The sequence below is a fragment of the Olea europaea genome, unplaced genomic scaffold (assembly GCF_002742605.1).
Source record: "Olea europaea var. sylvestris unplaced genomic scaffold, O_europaea_v1 scaffold3967, whole genome shotgun sequence".
Lineage (NCBI taxonomy): Eukaryota > Viridiplantae > Streptophyta > Magnoliopsida > Lamiales > Oleaceae > Olea > Olea europaea.
Window position 1 is genome coordinate 11,236 of NW_019259236.1, and position 11,259 is coordinate 22,494.

The 11,259-nt window shown below is 36.5% G+C and overlaps 1 protein-coding gene and 1 pseudogene across 1 annotated transcript; both read right to left on the reverse strand.

Moving 5' to 3' along the window:
• Positions 1–2,113: 2,113 nt before the first annotated feature.
• LOC111387254 overlaps positions 2,114–11,259 on the reverse strand; it is a 13,076-nt pseudogene continuing 3,930 nt past the window's right edge.
• Positions 8,867–11,063, reverse strand: LOC111387253 (NADH-ubiquinone oxidoreductase chain 1-like). Its single transcript, XM_023011795.1, has 4 exons — positions 10,978–11,063; positions 10,379–10,439; positions 10,167–10,235; positions 8,867–10,095 (listed from the first exon to the last, which is right to left on the reverse strand). Exons 1-4 carry the CDS (start codon positions 11,061–11,063, stop codon positions 9,904–9,906), a joined length of 408 nt encoding a protein of 135 aa, XP_022867563.1. The 3' UTR covers positions 8,867–9,903.

Consider the following 11,259-nt stretch of genomic DNA (forward strand, 5'->3'; position numbering starts at 1 on the left):
GTCTAAAATAAAATGGAGATGTACTTTATGACTACAACTCCATGCGATCGCACCACCATAAACAGGGCCTAAATTGGCCGTGAAATTTTACTCTATGCGACCGCACGAACTTGATCCATGCGGTCGCATAGAGTAAGTTCGAGAAAAAAAAATTTTTAAAAATTATTTAGTATTCTTATACGACACACGACACACACCCCTTCCCCCAAAACACAAAAATCCCCCTCCCCAACTCTCTCAAACACACAACACACACACACCCCCAAAAGACAATTCAACACACATAACAACAATTCACTACACAAATCATTGTATTATCAAGCATTCGACTTTGTAAGGGTGACTAAATCTTCCACATTCATACCAAATTTCAAGGTAAGTCTTCCAACCCTAATCTATCAAATTCATTTTGAAGTTAATATGTTTTAAAGTTTTTGGAGGTTGATTGAATATGGGATACATGATTGTGAATATGATTTGAATATATTGTATGATAAGTGTGTTTTTACATAATTATTTAATGTCTAAATATGTCATTAATTGATTAAATGAGTGAATTTCTACTCACAATTATGTAATTTATACTTTTGTAGGTAAAAATCACACAAAGGAAAGAGAACAAAGCAAAATGAGGAAAAATTGAGCGAAAAGGGACCAAAGTGTGCAAAATTGTGAAATGGGGACCAAGAACCTTTGGATGCAATTTATGGAAGGCAAAAGTGATATAAAAGTCAAAATTGAGGACCATACTGTATAAGATCAAAGTTGAGGGACCTGTTGTGCAATTACCTAAGGGACTAAGCTGCAATTTACACCAAAACCCATTTTTTGGTTGTTGGACAGAAACAGGGCGCCTAGGCGCCGGAAGGTGCCATTTTTTATATTAAAAAAGGGCCAGGACCAATTTGTTCATTTTTCAAACTTCAAGGACCATGCCTGCAATTTTGCTAGGTTTTATAATTAAAACCAGCAGTTGGGCACGATTTTTGGGTCTTCTTCTGCTTCTTCATTTTCATTTTCTTTCTTTTTCTTTCTCTCCTTTCAATTTCTTGGTATTTTAGAGATCAAACACATAGCACAAGGAGATTCAATCAAAGGATTTGGCAAGGTTTTGGAGAAATCATAAGCAAGCAATTTCATCTTCAAAAATCCAACAAAAGGGGGTTTAATCTATAATCTTGTATTATTCCTATTATTTTGTCAAACTTGTAATGTATTGTATAAAATATTCTCCTTTTATTCATATATATAATATGAGCTAATTATTTGTGTTGGGATTTATGGTTGTAGATTAACCTAGCCTTGATTAACTTTAATATTAGCTCTTTAATATTAAGTTGCTTATTTTCATGTGTTCCTACTATTATATTTCATGTATTTTCATTTATGTGGCCAATTAATGAAGGTGTTTAGTGATTTGTACATCATTCGAGAGAAGATTGTGTATTTTAGACTAAATAGTAGAAACCCTAGGTTTGTGTAGGGGATAGAGATATATCCCAAGCCCTACGTGACTTATTGAGTTATTTTCACAAATATTGAATGCGATTGTTTAGTTCTAATCGACATAGAGATATAATAGGTTAAACCGATCAATTAGGGTTAATTTCACTCAAAAGAGGTAATTAACTAAAATTGAAATATTGAGTCTGACATCGTAAATGAGTAATTTGTTAATTGGCTTGTGGAGAAATTAATTAGGGGACGGTCAAGTGAAACCATGAATTTCAACCACGTTGTCCACCGAAATTTTCAAGATTTTATATTTTCTTATTTTGTAGGTTTTTAGCTAATTTCCTTATTTCAAAATCATATTTTAATTGTGTGTGTTTTATTGTTAGAATTAAATTAATTAAGGTTGTATAATCTAAAGTATACATTCCTCGAAGGATCGAAAATCCGGATTAAAAAGGTCTACTTTATTCTTTGAACGCAATCCGTGCACTTGCTGTGTAGAATTTTAGCGAACATTGTAATTAAAGGGGATTGAAGCTATAACATATGCATTATCAAAAATAGAAAGAAAACACAATGCACACAACATGTTCGATTAAATAGCTAGGTGATGTGTTTTATGCAATTTTGTAAACTTTGCTTTTGTTACGCGTAACAATTGAGTTGAGTAGCTTATGGTAATGAGATATCATGGCAAAGGCATTACAAAACACAAAACCCCAAATTGCACACAAGTGGGCGTGTCAGGGCTAGGTCATAGCACCTCCCGTTACACACTTCACCCCTTCATTTACCTAACCAAACGACCTCCAATCAACTTGAAATTTGAATATCTGTTAGACCAAAATGAAAGCTTCCATATGCCCAGAAGTTGCTCAAGAAAATTTCAAATTTTCTCAGTAATGCTCGGGGTGAAAGTCCTCACTTGGCCATCGACGTACTTGAACAAAAGGAGCATGTTGAGCCTAGTTTTGTTAGTTTTTCTTATTTTCGCAACATTTACAGTATCTTGAACCTAGTTTCATGAATATTGCATACCAACATGTTATACATGCATTTCGAAGTAAGTTGGGGGATTGGGCGTCACAGTTGTCTTTCTTGTTTTTCATTCCTATTTTATTACACTCTGTGGTTCTCACATGAAAATTTTTCCTCTTGTAGGATGCCACCAAAAAGAACTTTGAAAGGGAAGGGAAAGATTGGATCATCATCTAGGACAGCATGCATTAAAGAGCTTTAAGGGGGCATACAGAGATTCCTAAATCCCGAGACTGCAGCCCGCCATGCGAACATCGTAAGTCGGTGGGCAATGATCCCGGAGCAGCCATTGAAGTCAGATGACTTCCCTGATTTTGAATTGGTTACCTGGTCGAAAATGGTGGATGGAGAAAATAGTGGAGCGGCCACACCCCGTGTATGAAAGCTTGGTTGGAAAGTTTTAAGCAAATTTCAATGCAGAGATTGACACATCGAGCTTTGACCATTTGCATCAGACGTGGGTTAGGGGATAGTGGATCATATTTTCACCAAAAGTTATCCAGGACTTCTATCAACTCTCTTGGAACAACATAACCTCCATTCCGGGCAAGCTTAATTGGAATGAAGTGGCAACGATTCTATTAGGGCGAGAGAATGCTTGGCCGCTCCCAACCACTGAATGGCCGCTCCCAGCCATCTTGTGGCTATTTATGTGTTATAATATTAAGCCGACCTTACATCGAACCACATTTACAGATCCTACGGTCGGGTTCATATATCACTTAGTTCGGGGAAAGAAGATCGATCTCGCCACACTCTGCTATGATCAAATACATAATTTGGGTATTTGGGGAGACGGGCACAGTTCTTTGATTTTCCCTAGACTCATCAGCGGCATATGCAAGGCTGTGGATGTCACTATCCCACCAGGGAAGGCGTCCGCTAAACCCAGCCCCTATAAGGCGCACTACATTGGATGTTTGGAACAAAGCCAGGATGAAGCACAGGGAGAAAGCAGAAAATGAGCGCCACAAGCAGCAACAGGTCGCAGCAGGACAAGCAGCTGAGGATATAGAGATGCCACAAGCCCCCCACCACCGATTGACGTGGACACACAGTCGTTGAGATAGATCTTCGCCACCACGACAAGTTCTAGCAAAGATATCCTGAGCGTTCATCAAGCATTTAGGGTCATGACCATCGATGTACATAAGATACAAAGTGACCTCTTCACCTCTAGAAATTTAATAATGGACACCAGGCAGCGAGAAGAGAGGCTGACACCATGAATAGTCAATCCCATGTCTCATTAACCCTGGGTCTACTTGGCAGCACAGCTCTCATCACATTACTCTGCTCTCTAGCCTCTGCCTCCATGACGCGTACTCGATCCCATGTCTCATTAACCCTCAGCTGTATACCATCCACCCGGCCCATATGCATATTCAGCCGACTATTCATGGTGTCAATCTCTTTTCTCGCTGCCTGGGCTTCGCTCCTGGCATCCATTGAGAAATTTCTAGAGGTAAAGAGGTCACTTTGTATCTTATGTACATTGGTGGTCATGGCCCCAAATGCCTACTGAAGGCTCAGGATATCTCTACTGAAACCTATCGTGGTGACGAAGATCTGTCTCAACGACTCTGTGTCCACATCAACCGATAAGGGGGGGCCTTGTGGCATCTCTATATCCTCAGCTGTTTGTCTTGCTACTACTTGTTTTTGCCTGCGGCGCTCATTTTCTGCTTTCTCCCCCTGCTTTATCCTAGCTCTGTCCTGAACCTCCAATGTAGTGCGCCTTATAGGGGGTTGGGTTTAGTGGGCGCCTCCCCTGATGGGATAGTGACACCTGCAACCTTGCATATGTCGCAGATGAGGCTAAAGAACTGTGTCTGTCTCCCCAAATACCCAAATTATGTATCTAATCATAACAGAGTGTGGCGATATCGATCTTGTTTCCCCGAACTAAGTGATATATGAACCCGACCGTGGGATCTGTAAATGTGGTTCAATGTGAGGTCGGCTCAATATTATAGCACATAAACAGCCACAATATAGTTATGGATGGTGTCAGTTCAATTTCGTGTCATTCAGTGGTTGGGAGTGGCCAAGCATTCTATCGCCCTAATAGGATCTCTGCAACTTCATTCCAATTAAATTCGCCTGGGGTACGGGTTATGTTGTTCCAAGAAAGCTGATAAAAATCCTGGATAACTTCTAGTGAAAACATGATCCACTGTCCCCAACCCACATCTGATGCAGATGATCGGAGCCTCGTGTGTCAATCTCTGCATTGAAATTTGCATAAAATTCTCCAACTAAACTTTCATACATAGGGTGTGGCTGCTCCACTATTTCCTCTCATCCACAATTTTCAACCAGAGTAACCAATTCAAAATCGGGAAAGTCATCTAACTTCACTGGCTGCTCTGGGATCATTGCCCACCGACTTACGATGTTTGCATAGCGGGCTGCAATCTCGGGATTTAGGAATCTCTGTATGCCCTCTTCGGGCTCTCTAGTGCGTGTTGTCCCAAATGATGATCCGACCTTTTCCTTCCCTTTTGAAGTTCGTTTTGGAAGCATCCTGCAAAAAGAAAAATTTTCATATAATAATCACAGAGTGTAATAAAATAGGAGCGAAAAACAAGAAAGACAACTGTGACGCACGAATCTTCCAAACTTACTTCGAGATGTATGTATAACATGTTGGTATGCAGTATTCACGAAACTAGGTTCAAGATAGTATAAATGTTGCGAAAATAAGAAAAACCAACAAAACTAAGCCCAACATGCTCTTCTTGTTCAAGTGCACCCATGACCAAGTGAGGACTTTCACACCTGAGCATCATCGAAAAAATTTGGAATTTTTCCGAGTAACCTCTGGGCATATGGAAGCTTTCATATTGGTTTAGCACTATTCAAATTTCAAGTTGATTGGAGGTCGTTTGGTTAGGTAAATAAAAAGGTGAAGTGTGTGACGTGAGATGCCATGACCTAGCCATGTCATGCCCACTTGTGTGCAATTTGGGGTTTTGTGTTTTCTAATGCCTTTGCCATGATATCTCATTAGCAAATGCTACTCAACTCATTTGTTATGCACCACACAAGCAAGGTTTACAAAATTGCATAAAACTCATCACTTAGCCATTTCATCGAATATGTTGTGTGCATGGTGTTTTCTTACTATTTTGATAATGCATATTTTATAGCTTCCATCCCCTTAATCACAATATATTCAAATCACATTCACAATCATGTATTCCATAATCAATCAAACTCCAAAAGCTTTAAAACATAATAACTTCAAAACGAATTTGATAGATTAGGGTTTGGAAGACTTACCTTGAAATTTGGTCTTAATGTTGAAGAATTAGTCATCCTTACCAACTCAAATGCCTGATAATGCAATGATTTGTGTAGTGAATTGTTGTTGTGTGTGTTGAGTTGTGTGTTGGGTGTGTGTGTGTCGTGGGTCTTATAAGAATACTAAATAATATTTTTTTTTCTTTTTTTCTTTCTCAAACATACTCTATGCGACCGCATAGAGCAAGTTCGTGCGATCGCAAAGAGTAAAATTTCAGGGCCAATTTAGGCCCTGTTTATGGTGGTGCGACCACATGGAGTTGTAGTCATAGACTACATCTCCATTTTTTTAGACCATATGAATGACATGTAGGCCATAGACTTAGTGTCAAAACCAATTTTTTATTTGAAATCACACAATAACCTTGAAATTTTTTTGAAAAATAACTTTGTGCTTCGAAATGCGTGAATTTCACACCCAATCACCCAAGATAACTCAAATCAATCCCAACTCGTGCTCGATGCATAGGGCTTGTGAGGGTAGTGCTTATGCTATTTTGATATGCATGGATGATCGATGACCTAACTATCAACAATATGAATGTGAAATTGAAAAATTTCTAAGTTATTGTAAAAAGCAAAATAAATCAAAATGATACAGTGGATTGTCTCCCACCCAGCGCTAGTTTATAATCGATAGCTCAACTTTCCCACTTCTGCTTCAATTTGGTGTCCCTAATTGAACGGTAGACTTTTGCTTGGAGAAGTCACCGCCCCAATAGTGTTTCAGCCTTTGTCCATTAACTGTGACCGTACCATTTGTTTCATAGCTGACTTCTATGACTCCATATGGTAAAACCTTTGTGACAGTTTAAGGACCCGACCACACGATCTTAATTTTCCCGAGAAGAGCTTGATTCTTGAGTTATATAATAGAACTTTTACCTCACTTCAAACTCTCGCCTCTGAATGTGTAAGCCACACCACTTTTTGGTGCATTCTTTGTAAAGCTTTGAGTTTTTATATGCTTCTATCATCAATTCATCTAATTCATTATGCTGTAGTAAACGTTTTTCACCAACGGCTTTCAAATCCATGTTTAACTGTTTCATTGCCCAATAAAATTACAATTATACTCTTAATTCAATAAAAACAAAATTTGAAAACTAAGAATACAATATTGTGGTGTACTTATCACCAATATTAATCCTCATTTTCTCAACCTTTTTCCTCATTATTTCACAACGATTGAAAACGAAACACCGGGCCCTATTCATAAGGGCAAAATTTCTAGATCTCTGCAAAATCTCCCTCCCTTCATTCTGGTGGTAAAAATACTTAAGAACTAGAGACAAGGACAACTAGTGATAAACGAGCACAAATAGACCAATAGCAAACCTGGAGCTTTACTCATTTCAATAATTTGCATATTTAATCCAATCAATAGAACCACATTATTTCCTTTCTACATTGAGGTACCAAAATATCTACTATTGCAAAAACAATAAATCCTAGAACTATTTTCATAGCATCAAGATATCAAGACACAGTTAGTTACATATATTTTCTATTCCAGAAACTAAAAAATTCTTAAACTATTTTCATAGCTCAAAATCTAATGAATGAAAATATATAATATTCCTTCAAAGTAACACTTGTCCACTGAATTTACCCTTCAGGCTAATTATTGCTACATGCATAGAGTTCGCATTTCCAGCTTTTAGAGTTAGAATAACTGGAAATGAATTATCTGACCACTGTGAAGAAAGGAAAAGCCCGAAAATGCTATAAGCAATGAGATGTTAAGGAAAAAGAAATTAGGTTTTATATTTGGGGTGTAACAATAATTTAATTAATTAAAAAATATATTAAAACCCTTATTATGTAATTTTACTTAAGTATATTTAAGTAAATAAGAAAATTATGGTGTGCTTAATAAAATTTTGTAGTGATAATTACCCCTATTAAATCATTGAGACAAATATCTAACAAAGCCTCTACATCTATACCTCCTATATGTCTTTTTCATCCTGCCTCACCTGCTTGAATGAATGTTTGTTAGTTTTGAAAATGTTTTTCTAAACACCAATGCTTAGCAAAATTTTTAAAGCAATTTACGGTTGCATCAAAAATTGCTCTAAGCATTTAGCTTCTTACTAAATTTTTAAAGCAATTTAGAAACTTGTTGAAAGACGACTTTCAAAAACTAGTAAATTCTTAGCTTACCATTATTCAAACACCCGATCATCTTACAAGCAAAAAGAAAAAGCCCCCTTTATATATAGATGAAAATCATTCTATATACACAAATTTAATACGTACTATACATACAAGATACTACTTTTATTAAAGTAGAGAATTTGCTTTCATAGTAGATGGCAAACATAAAACAGAAAGTTTTTTGACAACACAGTACACTACTATGCAAAGAATTTACGACAAGATGGATAGATCTATAAGATAATAATAATATATGGTAGTAGGAATTTAGGGACAGCAAAGTCACGAGATACTCAAATTTGCTTCTGGTACTTATTATTTACATAAGTCACACGGTAGGTCATGTCGGCGCCACCAAGTCTCATCTTCTAGTGCTAGAGGGTCTTGCAAGTCTCAAAAGAATCTGAAGCAAATTGTAAATCCTCATTGAAACTTGGATCCTTCTTAGGAGAGTGTACCAATTCTCTGGACTCTTTCAAACACATCTTTCTAGATCTTTGAATAGTTTCTTTATAAGGGGCCATTTCTTCAAGAGTCTACTATGTTTGGTTTTCACAATTGGAATTCACTTGAAGAGAAAAAATTGGATTTTGCATTCCAAATCATCATTACCGGTGGATGTCATGCCATTTAGACTAAAAAGAGCCTGTTCTCATTTTAAAAGGCAATTATTTCAATCTTTCAACCTCTTATAAGAAGTGGCCTGATTTATATTGATGACATGTTCTCTGATTCAAAGGAAAATCGTGTTCAGTTAAGCAATTCTTTGAGTTTATTAAACAATATGGAATCATGTTGTCTCAGAGAACATGGCTATTGTACAAGAAGTAGAATTCTTGGGCACACACATTAAAGATGGTCAATACACTCCAACCACATGTTGGTAACACCTAAACAACCGAGCAAAAAATGAGTTGATTTCCAGCCTTCTCAATGATGGAAAATAAAACAAATTTAGGCAACAATTTTGATTGAAGAGAAAATCGGAAGTAGAAGAGTATGCAGTTACAAATATGGGACATTCCTAGATTCATAACACCGTTACCATTCCACTTTCAAAGAAATTCTTGCAATCAAAAGAGATATTGAAAAGTTCCTACTGTTGACAAATTATTTATAGAAATGAACATGTCTGCATTTCCAAACATGATGACCTTAAAAAATAAACAAGTTCCAACTCAACTTCTCCGATGGGCTGAATAGTTTTCGAATTTTGACTTTAATGTAGAACACATAAAAATCTTCCCTCACGACCAAAATTATCACATGTCAATTCTATCCATATTCCCATTGCTTAGATGATGAATCGTCAACAATCTTCCTCTAGAACTTCATTCTCTCCACGGAACCAGGACTCTTCATTTCAGAACCAAAGAACTGATACTTAAATACCGGTCATTGGTAATTACTAAAACTGGAATTCAAACTTTAAGAGGCCTAGGTTTTCTTCCATATTTAACCTATCAATCTCCAAGTTCTTTTTCAAAAGAGTTGTTATACTTCTTATGGTATAGGCTAGGAACTTAAGTATAACCAATTAATTTCAACATGAACAAAACACAAACATATTTTTGTCATTCAGGAGGGATCAAAAAGTCATGAGTATTCTCGCAAGTTTTTAGAATAGTTTTAAAGGATTTTCTTTGAAGCTCAAAAATATAAAAACTTCCCAAGAGATTCGTCATGCCATTTTTTTTCCCAAAGACAAGGATACTTTACAAAAATAGGAACTTACGATAATTTTTCATATGTTAAAGAATATGCAATGCTTCCTTTTAAATTTTAATCTCCATGCAGATTGGGAGAGTTTCAGACAGCAATGGCGAAATCAATTCTAAAATTCCTCCAGATATTTGGCCAAACATGGAAGATTAGTCCCATGGGCATAGATGAATCTTGATTATGCTAGAATCAGATAAAACATTGATGCTTATATGAAAAATGCTAGTTGAGTTCGAGGATACAAGACCGACATGCTATTATAATTCCATATACACCTAGCGAAGATATGGCAAACAAATAAAGTAGTCCTATGTTCGGATCTGACAATATCATACCATAGTTAAATGGTACAGCAGCTTGAACGACCAGACTTAACATAAATGTAGCCACTAGAACCATTCTAAAAAGTAGAAATTAGCACCCTAAATTTGCATAACAATTACTATTTTCAGCAGCCTCGGGGACAACTATCTTGGAAGGCTTACACAAGCCTTGAAATTACAACCAGATACTATAAGAACAGATCCCGAAGAAATGGCCCTTAGAAAGTAACTCTACAAAGATCTTGAGAAAGATATGGGATTAAAATCGTCCATGAAATTGGTAGACTTCCTACACTTTCCCTAAGGATTCCGTTCCAATCAGGACACACAATTTGCTACAGATTCTTTTGAAAACTTATAAGAACCCTACTTACTTGAAAATGATCGTTGATGGTACTGACATGGCCAAACCACATGACAAATGGAGAAACAGCACTAAAAGCAATTACGGAAATCCATGACTTTAGACTTTAGTGTTCCTAGATTCTCGCTATCATATTGTTATTGTGTTAAAGGTTCACCCAGTGTGTCGTCTTGAAATAATGCACATATTCCTTGCATTAGTAAGGTGTTGTATTGTTAAAATAAATAAATAAATAAAAAAAGGCAAATTCAGTGCTCTTTAAGTTTGTCATGTACTATAAAAGCAGATTCTTGGGCCTTGTGTATGCATTTTAAAATATCATTTGAATAAAATGACTCTCGCCTGAATATAAAGGGTTTCATTTTGCAAGTATCATTTAGCGTATGAATAATAAAAAATTAAGAATGTTCTCCCTCATGAATTTCTTTTTGTCTTTCCTCAAGTTTCTAAAGTAGAATAGATATGGTGAGATAAAGGTTTAATTGTAGTACAAATTAGAACACTCTTATTTGCCTTTGTAAAGAATCCTCTGTACCATACTAAACTGGTGTCCAATAGATCCAACCTGACAGAGCTATAATTGTAAAAGTTCAGGGCTACATTGTATACATGGGTTGTAACTTCTTGTGGGCTAAATTATGATGGCTATGGCTGACTCCCAGCTTTGTGATTATATAGTATGACCTAATTGTCATTTTAGACAGCAATTGAAAGGGGTTCTCTAGAGCCTAAAAGAACTTTTGGAGGTCCAAAGTGCTCTTGTTTTAAACAATGGTTGTTTGGCTAACGTCAAAAAGAACTTTTAGAAAAAAAAAAATGTTTTAAAAAGTTATTTCAGAGAAGCCTAAATTTCGAACTTCTCTAAAAAGCTCTAATGGTGCTTTTGCGTGA